A 19954-nucleotide genomic window follows, 5' to 3' on the forward strand; every position below is an offset into this window, starting at 1 on the left:
TCTGCCAATTGCTGATTATTTTCTTGGCTAGATAAGTGGAGCAATAATCCTTATGAATAACACGTAATCTGTACAATTAAAAATTGTGATTGAATCATTATCCATCACTATAATATACAAAGATACACAGCATAAACAGTTATAAGTCATATAAAAAGAGACAAAACAATATTTATATAAAAAAAAGATAAAACAGTATTACATTAGTACATTATTAAACTTGTACAGTATAGTAAGCCATCGATTTAATGAACTTCAGTTTAACAGATTTTGGAAATATAGGACAAAATCCACTTGGTCAGTTGATTCAGAAACTATAGATGAAGTGTGATGATTATAGAATTGTCCCTTTTTGTTATGATCATGGCAAAACAGATTCATCTCTATCCATCACAGTCACCATTACCAGCCACCCACTCCTCCCTGTTAGTTTACCTACTGATTACTATTTAAGGAACTCTTAAGGCATGGGTAGATGAGAAGCCAGATAATATTCTCACAGTGTATATTTTAATTGTTAATCAATAATGCATTTTCCAGGAAACTTACTCTGATGTGACAATTGCCTGTGGAGGAAGCCTCTACCCAGCTCATAAGTTTGTGTTATCAGCATGTAGTGAATATCTGCGAACTATGCTTTGTGCCCATCCCAACAAGCATCCAATCCTCTACCTCAAGGTAAGAATTTTAATGTTTCAGAAGATCCTTCACTTAAAAAGGAGTTGCATTCTTATTTTTTTTACTTAAATTATTTGTATAAACAGCAATAGTGTCAGATCAGCCAGGCTGTGATGGTTATGTGGGCCAGCAGGTCACCATCAGTAACTACCTGGTTGACCAGGCCATGAGTATATGACAATAATAATAATAATAATAATAATAATAATAATAATAATAGTAATAATAATAATAATAATAGTAAAATGTCATATATGTACATTCAGTACTATGATTGTGAATTACATACCGTACATGCAGGATGTACCAAAAGAGGACTTGGAAGGTATCTTAGACTACATGTATGCAGGAACAGTGAGAGTAGCACACTCTGGCTTAGCTTCTCTTTTGCGTACGGCAGAAGGACTTCAAGTTAAAGGATTGATTCTCTCTGATCCATTCAGGGGACATGCCAGCAGTAAGTAATCCACAAATCTTAGTTGTTATATTGGTCTTGGTAGTTTATTCATAAGGAAATAATAATGTTTCCTTTAATGGGTATTCACTGAAGGATAACTAGTTAAGTGGTTAAGCATTTGCTGGCTTACTCCAACTAGGTTTTGTAGTGATTCACTACTACATACTGTAGTAGTGAATCATTTAGGGCTGCTATTCAGTGTAAGTATTGCTGATATGTTATCTTAATGTATGCAGTACATGTTGCATTTTTGCAGTTTCTTGTCAGGAGTAACTTAAAAATTATTAAGATAGTGCCCATTTTAAGTGAGAGTCAGATAACACTATAATGTTTTAACCCTTTGACTGTCGCGGCCATATATATACGTCTTACGAGGTACCGTGTTTGACATATATATACTCATAAATTCTAGCAGCAGAAGTTTGTGGTTACAGGAAAGTGGGTGCGGGAGGGAAGAGGAGCGATTGGTGGAATGATGATGTAAAGAGAGTAGTAAGGGAGAAAAAGTTAGCATATGAGAAGTTTTTACAAAGTAGAAGTGATGCAAGGAGGGAAGAGTATATGGAGAAAAAGAGAGAGGTTAAGAGAGTGGTGAAGCAATGTAAAAAGAGAGCAAATGAGAGAGTGGGTGAGGTGTTATCAACAAATTTTGTTGAAAATAAGAAAAAGATTTGGAGTGAGATTAACAAGTTAAGGAAGCCTAGAGAACAAATGGATTTGTCAGTTAAAAATAGGAGAGGAGAGTTATTAAATGGAGAGTTAGAGGTATTGGGAAGATGGAGGGAATATTTTGAGGAATTGTTAAATGTTGATGAAGATAGGGAAGCTGTGATTTCGTGTATAGGGCAAGGAGGAATAACATCTTGTAGGAGTGAGGAAGAGCCAGTTGTGAGTGTGGGGGAAGTTTGTGAGGCAGTAGGTAAAATGAAAGGGGGTAAGGCAGCCAGGATTGATGGGATAAAGATAGAAATGTTAAAAGCAGGTGGGGATATAGTTTTGGAGTGGTTGGTGCAATTATTTAATAAATGTATGGAAGAGGGTAAGGTACCTAGGGATTGGCAGAGAGCATGCATAGTTCCTTTGTATAAAGGCAAAGGGGACAAAAGAGAGTGCAAAAATTATAGGGGGATAACTCTGTTGAGTATACCTGGTAAAGTGTATGGTAGAGTTGTTATTGAAAGAATTAAGAGTAAGACGGAGAATAGGATAGCAGATGAACAAGGAGGCTTTAGGAAAGGTAGGGGGTGTGTGGACCAGGTGTTTACAGTGAAACATATAAGTGAACAGTATTTAGATAAGGCTAAAGAGGTCTTTGTGGCATTTATGGATTTGGAAAAGGCGTATGACAGGGTGGATAGGGGGGCAATGTGGCAGATGTTGCAGGTGTATGGTGTAGGAGGTAGGTTACTGAAAGCAGTGAAGAGTTTTTACGAGGATAGTGAGGCTCAAGTTAGAGTATGTAGGAAAGAGGGAAATTATTTCCCAGTAAATGTAGGCCTTAGACAAGGATGTGTGATGTCACCGTGGTTGTTTAATATATTTATAGATGGGGTTGTAAGAGAAGTAAATGAGAGGGTCTTGACAAGAGGCGTGGAGTTAAAAGATAAAGAATCACACATAAAGTGGGAGTTGTCACAGTTGCTCTTTGCTGATGACACTGTGCTCTTGGGAGATTCTGAAGAGAAGTTGCAGAGATTGGTGGATGAATTTGGTAGGGTGTGCAAAAGAAGAAAATTAAAAGTGAATACAGGAAAGAGTAAGGTTATGAGGATAACAAAAAGATTAGGTGATGAAAGATTGGATATCAGATTGGAGGGAGAGAGTATGGAGGAGGTAAATGTATTCAGATATTTGGGAGTGGACGTGTCAGCGGATGGGTCAATGAAAGATGAGGTGAATCATAGAATCGATGAGGGGAAAAGGGTGAGTGGTGCACTTAGGAGTCTGTGGAGACAAAGAACTTTGTCCTTGGAGGCAAAGAGGGGAATGTATGAGAGTATAGTTTTACCAACACTCTTATATGGGTGTGAAGCATGGGTGATGAATGTTGCAGCGAGGAGAAGGCTGGAGGCAGTGGAGATGTCATGTCTGAGGGCAATGTGTGGTGTGAATATAATGCAGAGAATTCGTAGTTTGGAAGTTAGGAGGAGGTGCGGGATTACCAAAACTGTTGTCCAGAGGGCTGAGGAAGGGTTGTTGAGGTGGTTCGGACATGTAGAGAGAATGGAGCGAAACAGAATGACTTCAAGAGTGTATCAGTCTGTAGTGGAAGGAAGGCGGGGTAGGGGTCGGCCTAGGATAGGTTGGAGGGAGGGGGTAAAGGAGGTTTTGTGTGCGAGGGGCTTGGACTTCCAGCAGGCGTGTGTGAGCGTGTTTGATAGAAGTGAATGGAGACGAATGGTTTTTAATACTTGACGTGCTGTTGGAGTGTGAGCAAAGTAACATTTATGAAGGGGTTCAGGGAAACCGGCAGGCCGGACTTGAGTCCTGGAGATGGGAAGTACAGTGCCTGCACTCTGAAGGAGGGGTGTTAATGTTGCAGTTTAAAAACTGTAGTGTAAAGCACCCTTCTGGCAAGACAGTGATGGAGTAAATGATGGTGAAAGTTTTTCTTTTTCGGGCCACCCTGCCTTGGTGGGAATCGACCAGTGTGATAATAAAAATAAATAAATTCTAGCGGCTTCAAATCAAGCAGGAGAAAGCTGGTAGGCCCACATGTGAGAGAATTGGTCTGTGTGGTCAGTGTGCACCATATAAAAAAAATCCTGGAGCACGCAGTACATAATGAGAAAAAAAAAAACTCCGACCGTTTTTTTTTTTAATTAAAATGCCGACTTTGTGGTCTATTTTCGTATAGTATTTATAGTTGTATTCTCGTTTTCTTGGTCTCATTTGATAGAATGGAAAACATATTATATAAATAGAGGTGATTTTGATTGATTTTATTATAAAAAGAACCTGGAAAAGGAGCTCAAAGTAGGGGAAACGTTTGATTTTTGCCAATGTTCAAAAGTAAACAAATGATGTCATTGTCCAATAAATGTCCAACTAGCCATTCTAATATGCAGCCATGAATGGGTCGATGTTATTTATACAATTATTACAGTATTGCAGTAGTCTGCATAATAGTAAGTCTTCTATTTTTTGTTTGAATAAAAATTCAAAATAGAAAGCAAGAGCAATATCAGAGGGGCCTGGAGACATGACTGATGAACGAAGAAAATGTTATTTTAGAGCCAGGAATGTCTGCATTGTTCATTCTGGACCTTATTTTGAAATTGTCATATTTTTTAATTTTCATGAAATTGGCCAAATTGCAAATTTCTGACCACATTATTGGGTAGTTGAAATCGGTAAATGGGCAGTTTCTTGTACTCAATCGATAGAGAAAATGGAGTTCTAAAGAAATAGCTATGAGTTTGGTCGACTGGAACAACAGAAGTAGCCGAAAATAGGGCTCAAAGTGGGCGAAATCGCTGATTTGTAAATATCGCCGAGGTCGCTAACTTCGCGAGAGCATAATTCCATCAGTTTTCCATCAAATTTCATTTTTTTGGTGTCATTACAATCGGGAAAAGATTCTCTATCATTTCATAAGAAAAAATATTTTTTTTTTTTTTTTTAAATTTTGCGACACCAGGAGACACCTCAGGATTGGGGGTTGCGACAGTCAAAGGGTTAAGGACATATATTCTTACATACATACAGCAGGCATGTGTGAGTGTGTTAGATAGGAGTTAATGAAAGTGAATGGTTTTTGGGACTTAATAAGTTGTTGGAGTGTGAGGAGGGTAATATTTTGTGAAGGGATTCAGAGAAACTGGTTAGCTGGACTTGAGTCCTGGAGATGGGAAGTACAATGCCTGCACTTTAAAGGAATTTTGGATATTTGCTGTTTGGAGTGATATCTGAACTGTCATATCTGCACACTTCTGCAAAGACAGTGATTATATGTGAATGATGGTGAAAGTATTTCTTTCTTTTTTGGGTCACCCTGCCTCGGTGGGAGATGGCTGGCGTGTTGAAAAAATAAATGTTCTTACAAGTGATGTACTGTACATTTCAGAAATTGTACAATCTAGTACAAAGAGGAAGCTTCAAGAAGAGGATAACAGGATGCTTTATAGCAATACTTCTCACAAGTACCCAAGAAGAGCTTTGCAGAGAACACCACCCTCAGCTACTCCACTCGATGTCCCTCCTTCCTCAACTACAACATCACCATCATCATCACAACCACCACCTATGATTAGACCATCTTTAAGACTACCTTCAAGAGAGAGTCCTAGGTTGTGGGATGAAAAAAGCAGTCAGGACTCAGAAGCTGGTGATAGTAGAAGTATACCAGATTCTATATACTGCATTGAAAGTGATAAGCAGAATGAGGTAAAGTTTGTATTTTTTCCATATTTCTTTCTCCCTTAGGCCACAAGGATAACTAAATTCTCTCACTGCTGTACATGAAATACATAAGAAAATAAATACAGGAGGAGGAATAAATCCAAAAACTGAGCATTATCTTGCCACTACCTTTTCATTATAATCTGACTTCATTTAGGACATATTTGTAACATACCTATGACTATTTTGAAGCTTATGCATGAAGTCAGTCTTTATTGTTAACTTCTTGGTCAATCAGGCTGTTAATTCTGGCAGCCAGCTAGCTAATAGCTTTCACATCCTGGCTGATTATGCACTTTTATTAAGGAGTTATCAGGTGTCTTTTTGAAAATTTTTACCTTTGTTCCTGCAATATTTTTTATATTGGCTGGTAGACAGTTGAAGAGTCTTCAACCACAGTGTGGACTATTTGTGAACTGTTCTAGCCACAGCATTGTGACTGTTTCATCAGGAATAGTTGTAGGGAGGAAGTAAGGGAGATTTTTGAATGCTAAGGACTTGGGCATCCAACAAGCTTGAGTGAGTGTGTGGACTACAGTGAGTCCCAGTTGTACTCTTGAGGAGGGATGGGAATGTTGCTGTTCAGAGGGTCTTCTGAGCTATGATGCTATGATGAATGACGGTGGAAGTTTTTATTTTGTTCTGGGTCACTCTACCTTGGTGGGAGATGGCTGGTGTGTTTGAAAAATCTTCAAAATTGAAAATGTTTTAATTATAGTGTTTGACAATTTAGCTTCAATTTAGTTTTTGGGCTTGCATTTAAGATTGTTGAGATTGTCACTTTCTTACTTAAAAAAAAGCCCTGTGTTTCTGGAAGTGATTACAACAAATACTGTGCTGCTACATAGGGTAGTCAACATTTTCATTTAATGATAAATTTATTAATAGATATTTTACTTTTACAGAGTAAAATGAATTATGGTCAAATAAAAGAAGAAGCTCTAGATTGTGCGAATGAAAAAGACAAAGAAGAGAAAGAGCATGATACTAATGAAGAGCAATACTCTTTAGAAATAAAAAACGAGGAGCTAGAGTTAGATGAGGAAGGTAATGTCGAAAAGGAAGATGAAGTTGAGAAAGAGGAAGACTTCGAAGGATTTGAGAAGGAAGAAAAGAATTGTGCTGAAGAAAATGAAGACGATATGTCAGTGGGGAATGAAGATGTGATGGATAATAAAGGGAGGAAAGAATTATCACCTGAAGCACCATCATCAAAGGATCCTAATCTTGTTAGTGCAATGATTATTGTTTTTGTTGTATTTTTTGCTCTGCTTTTATGCCTTCTCACTCAGAAGGAGTGGGAAACAGTTGTGAGGATACAACCAAAGGAGAGGAAGAGAGAAAGAGAGAGAATGGGAAAGAGAAAATGAGAGAATGACAAGTAGAAAATGAGAATTAGAAAGAAAAGGATGAAAGAATGAGAAAGAGAAAATGAAAGCATGCATGAGAAAGATAAAAACTAGAAGACCTTATGGTCTGTTTTAAAGTTATATACCTGTGGTAAGCCTGGTAAAGGCTAAGAGGCAATTGTGCTGTCTACCTCTGCCTTTAGAGATAAGTAAAGCAGGTATACCTGGAGTATACCTGGAGAGGGTTTCGAGGGTCATCTGCCCTGCAGCCCAGTCCGAGACCAGGCCTCGTGGTGGATCAAGATAACTGACCTACGAACCACAGCCCAGCTGGTCAGGTACTGACTTTAGGTGTCTATCCAGTGCTTTCTTGAAGACAGTCAGGTGCTCCTTCCTGTTTTGGATGATTATAGCAACTGTTACTGCACCCATGCTATCGCTTCACTGTAGACAAATAATTCATACCATAATTTTTTCTTATTTCTTTTTAACACGTCGGCTATTTCCCACCGTGACAGGGTGACCCAAAAGGAAAGAAAAACCCAAAAAGAAAAAGAAAAAACTTTCATCATCATTCAACACTTTCACCATCACTCATACATAATCACTGTCTTTGCAGATGCGCTCAGATATGACAATTTAGATGTCCTTCCAAACTGCCAATATCCCAGACCCCTCCTTTAAAGTGCAGGCATTGTACTTCCCATTTCCAGGACTCATGCCCGGCTAACCGGTTTCCCTGAATCCCTTCACAGAATATTACCCTGCTCCCACTCCAACAGCTCGTTAGGTCCCAGAAACCATTCATCTCCATTCACTCCTATCTAACACGCTCACAATTCTGTTGAAAATTTTGTGTATAGTGTCACTGCAGGTTTGTTTGAATGTTCTGCATAAATTGTTAATATTGCAGAGGATATGATTCCTCTGTCAGAGAATGAAAATTATGTTTGTTTTTTTTAATGGCCGTTTCCCACCGAGGCAGGGTGACCCAAAAGGAAAGAAAAACCCCATAAGAAAGAAAAACACCAAAAGAAAGGAAAAACCCCAAAAGAAAGAAAAGACTTTCATTGTCATTCAACACTTTCACCATCATTCATACATAATCACTGTCTTTGCAGAGACACTCAGATATGACAGTTTAAATGTCCCTCCAGATAGCCACTATCCCAGATCCTTCCTTTAAAGTGCAGTCATTGTACTTCCCACTTCAAGGACTCAAGTCCAGTTAAACAGTTTCCCTGAATCCCTTTACAAAATATTACTCTCCTAACATTCCAATGGCTCATCAGGTCCCTATCTAACATGCTCACACATGCCCACTGCATGTCCAAGTCCCTTGCGCGCAAAACCTCTTTTACCCCTCCTACCCCTCTCCTCAATACCGAAGCATTTACTTCTTTTACAACCCCTTCTATATATACAGCCTCTCCTCACTTAGCAACGTACTTATTTACCAACGACTCGGACTTACGATGGGCTCTCTGACCAGTTTGCATACCTAAATAATGTATATTAGAGCAGATTTCCTCCATTCTATTTATTACAATATACAGTACACTACTGTATAAACATTTTAAAATATACCAGAAATCTTATAAATGGTGCAAAGATGACATTAAAACAATATCAAAGATGGTTGACACAAACCCACTACCATTATAGTGTGCTCCTCATTTAGCAACAAATTCGTTTACCGAAGTGGTCTTAGGAATGGAACTCCGTCGTTAAGTGAGGAGAGGCTGTATGTAATACTTGAGAGAATGATGAATGTTTTGGAGTAGAAAACTTAGTTTTTGCTCATTTGCAAGATTGTTATTTTTTTCTTGTCAGTGCCTCATTTAACTCTACTTTTTTTCTTTTTTTGTGCTATATTAAGTTTGTCACATGATTAATGCTTTTCTCATATATAAATATGAAAGCTTTCCTATGCCTTCCTGGTGGCTGCTTCCTCAGCTTATTGATAAAGTAAAGCAGTTAAGTGATGTTGCTGATGGATTATAATCAAGTAACCATGATACAGTCACATCTCTTCTCATAACTTTTATAATTTTTTCTCTTACAACTCCATTTTTGCCATTTGACAGATTATTTGAGTTGTGATGTCTGAGAGTCAACTAAAGACAACTAGAGAATGAGTGATAGTTTATATGTTTTCATTTTGGTCTCTCCATGCTATGGGGAAAATGATTAGTACAGTCTTCTCTGGTTACTAATCACTGAACATTCCACAGGCTAGCTTTTTGGAGGTCATGTGCACTGAGAATGATACAAGAGATGTGGAAAGAAATATTGATGAGATGAATTGTGAAGATTCTTCACTGCCCAATGGGCAGAGGGTAAGATCATCTCGAGGTCTAAATCAGCAGTGTCCATTTTGTCTGAAGCTGCTGACAACCAGGTCCAATCTCCAACGGCATATTGCCACTCACCACCAACGACAATCATTCACATGTGCCACTTGTGGGAAGACATTTACTCGCAAGGTAAGTAACTAAGAAATCATACATGTGTGCTCCTAATGTGAATATACAGTAATAGTTTAGTAAGAATCAAATATTTTTGAAGATGTATTACGCAATTGTGTAAAATAACGAAATATACTGAGGTTTCTTCATATATGCAAGGGACATGTCCTCGTGGCTGGCAAATTCATGTATACAGAACGTATTTTTCAATGTGGTTCTGTAAGCCTGGCTTTCAGAAAGCAGCGTAATATAGTACTGTAATCAAGTTGCAGATGTAGAACCCATCCATCGATAATGTGCTTTAGAACCTATTATATTAAACTTTTGTATTGCTCATGGTAGGGAAATCCAAGTATTGGTATACTGTATAGTATGTTTGTGTTGCCCATATTATGAGTAGTGTATTGTGCATGTATAACAAGCTAACAGTTATTTATTGTAGTTTCGTTTTAGACTGATCATTTTCTAAGAGGAAAAAAAGTAAACTATCACTTGCTCCTTAGTTGTCTTTCCAAATAGGTACAGACAGCTTGATCTGTTAATGACCCAACAAATTGCAACATATTCACCCAGTGAATGATTTCAGTGAATCCCTTAATAGCTATTACCATACTCACATTTGAACAATATGTCAAATGCAAGAAAATCACTATTCTCAACTCACTCCAATATAACATATTCACACTTGCCTGCTTGATGCCAGTACTTTTTAATACTGCACAGAATCTTCATCAAGAGGAGAACTTTAAAAGTGGTAGGAATTGTAAATTACCTTTATTATATAAACCTGTACCTGATTATATAGGTTTGTGCTTATACCAGACATTCATAAAAATGCATTCTTCTAAGGGTAAGCCTTGATGCTGGTGAAGGGCTTTAGATCCAGGTACATTAGGTCACCTACTTATAACCCTATTATGTTTCTGAAAATCATTAAAAAATTGGAATCTATTTTCCCAGAGATATTCATGTTATAACTGGAGATGTGCTCTCGAACCATAATTTTATTTTTATTACCACTGCAGTAAAAGTCATGGTTAATGTGCTGTACTCAGATGAGTCCCTCTCTCTACCCTTCCTCTTTCTTGCCTACTCCATCTCATTTCCTCTCTTCCATTCCCTTTCATTCATCTCATATTTCTTTCCTCCCATTCACTCCCACTGTCATCATTGTTTTTTCAACAAGTTGGCCATCTCCCACTGAGGCAGGGTGACCCAAAAAGACAGAAAATCCCTGAAAAGAAAATACTTTCATCATCATTTAACACTTTGACCTCACTCATACATAATCACTGTTTTTGCAGAGGTGCCCAGATACAACAGTTTAGAAGCATATATAAAGATATATAACATATCCCTCCAAACTGCCAATATCCTAAACCCCTCCTTTAAAGTGCAGGCATTGTACTTCCAATTTTCAGCACTCAAGTCTGGCTATGTAAAAATAACTGGTTTTCCTGAATCTCTTCACTAAATATTACCCTGCTCACATTCGAACAGCTTGTCAGGTCCCAAATACCATTCATCTCCATTCACTCCTATCTAACATCCTCACGCACGCTTGCTGGAAGTCCAAGTCCCTCGCCCACAGAACCTCCTTTACCCCCTCCCTCCAATCTTTTTGAGGACAACCCCTACCTCGCCTTCCTTCTGCAGATTTATACACTCTCCATGTCATTATACTTTGATCCATTCTCTCTAAATGACCAAACCACCTCAACAACCCCTCTTCAGCCCTCTGACTAATACTTTTATTAACTCCACACCTTCTCCTAATTTCCACACTCCGAATTTTCTGCATAATATTTACACCACACATTGCCCTTAGACAGGGCATCTCCACTGCCTCCAACCACCTCCTCGCTGCAGCATTTACAACCCAAGCTTCACACCCATATAAGAGAGTTGGTACCACTGTACTTTCATACATTCCCTTCTTTGCCTCCATAGATAATGTTTTTTGTCTCCACATATACCTCATATACTCTCATCATGTCTTTACATATCTTCTCTTCACCCTCTTACTATTAACATTGAGGGTATTAGGTATCTGAGCATATGCATATGGTGTTGGGAAGGAATAGTGAAGGAAAGGAGAGTTGATTGTGTATGAATGCACTAAACCAAGCCAGGGTGTGAGAGGAGGAAGATGGTGTAACCAGCTTGTCCTTACTTCTCCATGGCTACAAGCCATGGGAGAGTAAGGGGCCTTTCATCCAGGATCCCTTGTAACCCACCCATCTTGCCCTGCCTGCCAACTACTGACAAGTACTGGATATGAATGGCTGTGCTAAAACTTTCTGCCAAACAAACATGAACTCTCCATGCATGTTTAAAATGGACATAGACAAACTGTCACTGCATTTGCTAAGGAAAACCTATAAAATAATATAATTCATAATGAATTTGATATAGAGTGGGAGTTGTCACAATTGCTCTTAGCCAATGACTTTTTTTTTCTTTTTTTTGAGGATTCTGAAAAGACTTTCCAGGTTTATGGATGACTTTGGAAAATTATGTAAAAGAAGGAAATTAATAGTGAACATTAACTAAGAAATCTAGGCAGTGAGTAATTGGATTTCATATTGGAGGGCAGGAGTGGGAGTATGGAGGCAGTGAATGTATTTAGAATATTGGAGTGGACATGTCAGCAGATGGGTCTGTGAAATATAGGTAAGTGGGGGGGGGGGGGAAGTAGGTGGTTTGTTAAGGCTGCTATGGGAAGAAAGAAGTTTATCTATGGAGGGCAAAAAAGAGGAATGTGCTTTTATACTCTGCAGCAAGGAGATGACCAGAAACGGTGGAGTTGTCATGTTTGAGAGCAGTTTGTGGTGTGAATATTATGCACAGGATTCAGGCAAGCCTAGGTAGTAGGTTACAGCAACTGCCTAGGAAGGTACTGCTGTCCTGCCAAGTGAGTGTAAAATGAAAGCCTGTAATTGTTTTACATGATGGTAGGATTGCTGGTGCCTTTTTTCTATCTCATAAACATACAAGATTTCAGGTATGTCTTGCTTCTACTTACACTTAGGTCACACTACACATGCATGTACAAGCATATATATACACACTCCTCTGGGTTTTCTTCTGTTTTCTTACTAGTACTTGTTCTTGTTTATTTCCTCTTGTCTCCATGGGGAAGTGGAACAGAATTCTTCTTCCATAAGCCATGCATGTCATAAGATGTGACTAACATGCTGGGAGCAAGGGGCTAATAACCCCTTCTCCTGTATACATTACTAAAGTTAACAAGAGAAACTTTTCTTCTTAGGCCACCCTGCCTTGGTGGGATACGGCCAGTTTGTTGAAAGAAGAAAAAGAAGAAGAAACATGCAAGGTTTTGGATACGTTGTACTACTTCTATTTACTCTTAGGTCACACTGCACATGCATAGATAAGTATATATATACACACACACCCCTCTGGGTTTTCTTCTATTTCCTTACTAGTTCTTATTTATTTCCTCTTATATCCATGGGGAAGTGGAACAGAATTCTTCCTCTGTAAGCCATGCATGTCATAAAACGCAACTAAAATGCTGAAACAAGGGGCTAGTAATCCCTTCTCCTGTATATATTACTAAATTTAAAAGGAGAAACTTTTGTTTTTTCTTTTGGGTCACCCTGCCTTGGTGGGATATGGCCAGTTTGTTGAAGGAAGAATAAGAAGATTCAGGCAAGACAGTTTAGGCATTTAGAGAGGATAGAGCAAAATAGGATGATGACAAAGGTGTATATAGTTAGGGTGGAATGACGGAGGGGTAGGGGTCATGGTAGGAAGGGTTGTAAGGAAGTGATAAAGGAAGTTTTAAAAATGTTACTACATAGGGAAGTGGTAAAGAATCTTACCTCCATAAACCATGCATGTTATAAAATGTAACTAAAATGCTGGGAACAAGAGGCTAGTAACCCCTTCTGTATAAATTACTAAATGTAAAAAGAAGAAAAACGTATAGTTTTCTTCTTTTTTTGGAGTCGCCCTGCCTCAGTGGAAGACAGTTGGTATGTTAAAAAAACAAGAAGCATTTAGAGCTTCTTCATGAATGCAATAATACTGCAGGCTCTCCCAGTTCTCAGGAAACAATCTGGTACTGGTTTCTGTTTGTTTGTCCACTGCTCTCCATGCTTGGTTTTTATGAAGATTGGCTCATTTTCCTGGCTGTGCTTGGCTGCCATTCAGGCAGTGTGTCTGCTCCAGTACCATGGGTGCTTGTGCTCTGTGTCTTTCTTTTGGATTGTCAAGTTAGTGACAACCTGATTCATGTTTGTCTGCTTTTTCACTGTCCTACTATTGTTCTCTGCATGGGGGTTCCACGTGACCCTGTGTCCTGTGCCAGGGGACATTTCTTGGTCATGGTGGTCTCCTGTTCTCTAAGATTTACCCACATTGATACCACCTCAGATCAGCTGGTACCTCCTCTGTTTTGGGCAGTGGTGGTAAGTCTGTAGGGGATACTATGTCAGAGAACTGCAATTTGATTCCCCCAGAGCCCCCAGGGCTCTGGGGTACCCCTGTTTCAGTTGACATCTTGTTACCAAGAATTCTTTAGCCTCAGCTGACATTGATCATAAAGCATTAACTTCATCTGGCATTCAGAGGTGAAGAAGGTCATTACCAATCACAAGAGCATATTTAGACCCTTGCTAATGCCCAGAGAGTTCAGTTTCAGTGTAAAATTAATTGACCCTTCGGGAGCAAGGGGCTAGTAACCCATTCTCCTGTATAAATTACTAAATTTAGAAAGAAAAACTTTTGTTTTTCTGTTTAGGTCACCCTGCTTCAGTGGGATATGGCTGGTTCATTGAGAAATAATTGACCCATCCTTCAACCTAACACAGAAATTCATCTTTTCGTATTTAGAGCACAATTTGATTGAGAGGTCTAGGATAGACCTCTCAATCAAAATATATTGAGTTATGTGTCTTATTTAACAGAAATGACAGATATTGTATATAAATTATATTTATTTTAGGATCGATTGACTGAGCATGAAAAACTTCATACCGGTGAGGCACCCTATACATGTGAGGAATGCGGTAAGAACTTTTCGAGGCGGGACAACATGAATGTACACAGGCGCACACATACAGGTTGGTATCTTTTTGCCTCTGTAGACCTATTTTCATACAGATTGGGTGGAATGGGTTTACTGTAATTAACCTGAACAAAGTTATTATTAATACAGGTATAATCTGTTTTGAGTGTGACAGCAAAATTAGACTTTCTGATCCTATAAATATTTCATAAATCTTCATTTCCCTTCAAGGACGGTGAATTGATGCTTGTGAAGGGCTCTTAATTCAAGGAATTGGAACTACTCTTCCTTTCCATGGCTCAGACCTTATTGTTTCCCATTCCCATTTCCTGTTGTCAGAGTAAAATTTTTTTTTCTAGAATTACAGTCAAGTGAAGGTATATCCTCATTTCACCCCTAGTTGTTTCACTTGTGCATCGTATACAGAATATGACTTCTCCGGGACAGTTCAGTCTTCATATACATAAATCTAATTTTTACATAGTCTACATCTTTATCTTTTACTTTCTGATATATGCTGCTGTATGTGCTGTTAGTCTCATCATTCTATTTATTACAATGAAAAAATGTAAAAATAAAAGCTTAATGCTACTTCTCATAAAGCATGTCTTATATCTTTATTTCTTACCTTATCATTTCTTGTAACTTTTTACACTACAAAAAGTATTCATATATAATTCTCTCTTTTTACTGAAAGTAGCAAAGGAAGCTTGTGGCTTTATATTTATTAAAAAATCTTCATTAATAGAGCACTTTCATCTTCCTTTAATCTTCTACCTGTAGTTTTGCTTAGTTAAATTATGTTTTTGGAGCCTTGTTTTAGGGAACCCCTTCACTGATTAAATTTGATTGATGTTTGTTTTTTTTACATATTCCTAGAGTGAGGATACATAGAGTGACTTACAGAGTTTTTCTGCTGTGAGATTTTTAATTACAAGTATGTAATTATTTGCTGAATAATTACAGTTGAGTAGAAAGAAAATTTTTTGTGTTGATAAGGATGCATGCAGCCTCAATGAGTTTGACTAAAGAGGAAAGGAGACAAACTCTCATTCACTTGCCTCATAAGTTTTGCAGGAGAGACCACATACTGCCCAAGTCTTGTGAGTAATTAATTTTGTAGGAACCTATTTCTTATACAGTACAGTGAAACTTAACATGGTGTACATCCCCACAGCCATCCCATTTATATGATACCAAAGCCAAAGAATTTTATTTCTTTTGCTCCAGGCTTTCTCAGTATTTTAACATCTTGAGACTCCTCAGATGAAATATCAGCCAATGTTAAATTTATGACCTATTAAAAACACAAACTTGGCAATCAGCACATTAAACTTGTGCATTATCCAACAAATTTGTTTGTCCTCTAATCCACATACTTGTCTGTGAACTGTTTGAGAAATCTACTCTCGAAGCTTGGCTTGAAGCCACACTTCATTACTGACTACCAGGCCAACTAATCTGTTGCTCCAGTATCCTGCAGTCCTACATAGTCATCACTACCTGGTTAATCTGACCTTTTTATTGTAAATAAGTTAGTTTAACATCTTTATTATGCACCCCATACACATCCCATGAACAGTAGTTAAAAGATTACAGAGGTACATAATGGGTCCAGGGACTGGGCTGCAAAGTTTTGATAGCTAAACAAGTTACAGTGGTAATGAACTATTTACATGTTTATATCGGGTCACAATCATAATGAGTTATTTATCTGTCTTCTTTCAACGCACCAGCCGTATCCCACTGAGGTGGGGTGGCCCAAAAAGAAAAACAGAAGTTTCTCGTTTTAAATTTAGTAATATATACAGGAGAAGGGGTTACTAGCCCCTTGCTCCCGGCACTTTAGTCGCCTCTTACAACACGCATAGCTTACGGAGGAAGAATTCTGTTCCACTTCCCCATGGAGATAAGAGGAAATAAACAAGAGCAAGAACTAGAAAGAAAATAGAAGAAAACCCAGAGGAGTGTGTATATATATGCTTGTACATGTATGTATAGTGTGACCTAAGTGTAAGTAGAAGTAGCAAGATGTACCTGAAATCTTGCATGTGTATGAGACAGAAAAAGAAGACACCAGCAATCCTACCATCATGTAAAACAATTACAGGTTTCCGTTTTACACTCACTTGGCAGGACGGTAGTACCTCCCTGGGTGGTTGCTGTCTACCAACCTACTAGTACCTAGGAGTTATTTATGTAAACATTAATTTGATAAGTGTTCAGGTTCTTCTTCAAATCTTTTATCTTTGTTATGGCAATATTTAATATATCTGTTAGTACAGTGTCTTGGACCATTGATGTTGATATATGCCTATGACAGGTTTCAACAGTTTTCTTACATATAAGCAAATTTTTTTGGCTTTCACCCTGACTAAAAAAAGTGCGGAATGGAATTCTGTGCATATGACTGAAACATTGTTGTATGATCTTTAATTATTTGTTTATAATTTGTACTGTAGTGATTTAATATTATTGAATAGTCTTGGAGTATAAATGAACTTTATACAGTAGTTGAATAAAAATGGAAATATTGTGTCAAAAAGGATGTATGGTGCCAAGGTTTCAGAGAGGATTTGCTGGCCAAGTGGTAGTTCAAATTTTACATCTTGTTCATACTCCAGTCCAACATATGCTGCACATGACCATTACTTGAATAAATAACTCTATTAGTGTGGCTTAATATACTGCATTCTTCAATGTAAACTGATGTACATTACAAACGACTTTTGGCAATTCTCAATTGTAGTGTATTGTCAAGGGTTAGTGCCCTCTGTTTATTTGTTCTATGGATAATTAGAATTTGCCCTGTCATTTTGCTTTAATATGCACTTTTTAAGAATGTTTCTGATATATAGTGAGGACTTATGGTATCAGTACAGTGGAACCTCGTTATGCGACCTTAATTCAATCCATTTGAGTATCGAACAAGTTTTTCCCAATCAATTTGCTGTTTGGTTGGCTGTTATCACTAATCGTTGTAGGTCCCATGGTGGCTTATTTATACAAATAATACAAAAAAAAACAAAAAATGCAAAGAAACACAAAATAGTTTACAGTGAAGTTCTGGCAGGTTGTATTTGTTTGGTCGAGCTTTGTTCAAGTAGGGAGCTGATCGTATACCAAGGTTCTGCTGTATAATGCATTGCCAGAAATACAGTAGGGCCCCGCTTTACGGCGTTTCACTTTACGGCGTTCCGCTAATACAGTCATTTCAAATTATGACCAAAACTCGCTATACGGCTCCCCCACCTGACTTTCTAATACGGTCACCGCGCCCCACCCTGTTTGTTTACATTCTTCGTGAGCTCGGTAAGCACTAAGTCTCTCCATTTTGTCTGGAAACTCCAAAATTTCAAATGTTTTTAAAAGTTATTTCATATTTTATATATACTCTGATAATTATACTTATGTATACCTGTACCTAAATAAACTTACATACTGTGCTGGCATGCAGGTACGCATTAAAATCGGTAAGTGTCTTATGTCTCCAGACGTCATATTAGTAATGATAATAATCATCGAGTCATTTAAATGTCGTATATTACGTTAATATACACATTTTCATTAATCCATCTATGATATTTTTTTCAAAATTATATAATAAACACGATGCATAACATATAAATAAGATAAATACACCACACAGTAGAATAAATAAACATAAATGTGAGATGTGGTAGCAAACGACTTGCACAAGTGACGCCATATTAGAAATGATAATAATAATAATAACAATACTCACCGATTCTCATTAAATGTCGTATATTACGTTAATATACGTACACATTTTCATTAATCCATCCATGATATTTTTTTCAAAATTATATAATAAACACGATACATAACATAAAAAGATGATAAATACACCCCACAATAGAATAAATAAACATAAATATAAGATGTGGGAGCCAGATAACTTGTACAAGTGATGGCAAGAATAACATTTTCTCTAATCTAACATAAGAGAAAATGTGTTACTGGGGGTAACTGTAGAAAATTATTCCTTTCGTATGTATGTAAGTTTATTCAGGTATACACAAATACAGTTACATAGATTATCATACATAACAACATATGTGTAGAGAACCTAGGATAACCCAAAAAAGTCAGTGTGACTTATTTCCATTACCATCACTTAGAGCTTCATTTCTTCTCAAAATGGTGTTACATGAGAATGGGAGTGTTCATCTTTATTAATTCTACCGTATCAATGTAGAGACAACCTGTACACAATGTAACTTGTACACAAACCAGACGTGTACACTTCGTTTACAAAACTTACCTTCGCCTGGTTTGTTTACATAACTCTGCGCCTGTCCCCTCTCATGTACTCATTCTTTCTCTCTCTCATTTATTCGTTTTATCTCATTTACTTACTCCTGACCCTACATTAAGACTACAAATATTTTTAGGTAAGTAATGAGTGAACTGTATATACATTTTATCGCTCTGGGATGCTTAAATATCATAGAATATATGTGTGGGTGGGTTGGCCTGGTATGGTAGCCCGGCTGACTACCATACATACCACACTTGATTTTTTACAATAAATACTACTCATCTCACCCTATATTTTAACCCTTTCAGGGTCCAAGGCCCAAATCTGGAGTCACGCACCAGTGTCCAAGAATTTTAAAAAAAAAAATTTGTTATTTTTTCTTATGAAATCGTAGATAATCTTTTTGTGAAGGTAATAAAACAAAAAGTACGAAATTTGGTGGAAAATTGACGAAATTATGCTCTCGCGAATTTTGATGTGTCAGCGATATTTACGAATCGGCAATTTTGCCGACTTTGACTCCCATTTTAGGCCAATTACATTATTCCAATCAACCAAATTCTTAGCTATTTCACTAGTATTACTTCTATTCTATCGATTGAGCACAAGAAATCGCCAAGTCAACTGTTTCAACTACAAAATAAAGTGATCGGAAATTGTTAATTTGGCCAATTTAACACAAAGTTCAAAATATTCCAATTTCAAAATAGGGTCCAGAATGAACAATGTAGGCATTCCTGGCACTAAACTAACATTTCCTCTGTTCATTAGTTATGTTTTGAGGCTTTACAAATAAATTCCATTTTGATTTTTTATTCACATAATGAATTTTTATTCACACCAAAAAATAGAAGATTTACTGTTATGCAATACTGTAATAATTGTATAAATATCATCACCATATTTGTGAATGTATATTAGACCCACCAGCTGACGTGTATTAGACGTGAGAGGTCGTTTGTTTACTCTTGAATATCGGCAAAAATTTTACATTTCCGCTACTTTGAGCTCAGTTTCAAGCCATTTCCAATGCTAAAACCAATCAAAATCATCTCTATTTCTGTAATATGTCTTCCATTCTATCAAATGAGACCAAGAAATCGCAAATACAACTATAAAAAACATACGAAAAAACACTGCAAAGTTGCTGTTTTAATCGAAAAATCATGATTTAATTTTTTTTCTCTCATTATACACAATGTGTTGCAGGATCTGTTTTATGTGGTGCACACATACCACATAGATGTATTCTCTCATATCTAGGCCCAAATGTACCACTCACAG

General features: G+C 37.4%; 1 protein-coding gene across 1 annotated transcript in view; it reads left to right on the forward strand.

Moving 5' to 3' along the window:
* LOC128701098 (GDNF-inducible zinc finger protein 1) overlaps positions 1–19954 on the forward strand; it is a 77812-nt gene that overhangs the window by 39319 nt on the left and 18539 nt on the right. Inside the window, exons 3-8 of the mRNA XM_053794651.2 lie at positions 541–678; positions 979–1135; positions 5202–5521; positions 6442–6765; positions 9120–9371; positions 14326–14443. Coding sequence (XP_053650626.1) covers positions 541–678; positions 979–1135; positions 5202–5521; positions 6442–6765; positions 9120–9371; positions 14326–14443 — 1309 coding nt within the window. The remainder of the gene's footprint in view (positions 1–540; positions 679–978; positions 1136–5201; positions 5522–6441; positions 6766–9119; positions 9372–14325; positions 14444–19954) is intronic.

The sequence above is a fragment of the Cherax quadricarinatus genome, chromosome 73 (genome assembly GCF_038502225.1).
Source record: "Cherax quadricarinatus isolate ZL_2023a chromosome 73, ASM3850222v1, whole genome shotgun sequence".
In the NCBI taxonomy this organism is placed as follows: domain Eukaryota; kingdom Metazoa; phylum Arthropoda; class Malacostraca; order Decapoda; family Parastacidae; genus Cherax; species Cherax quadricarinatus.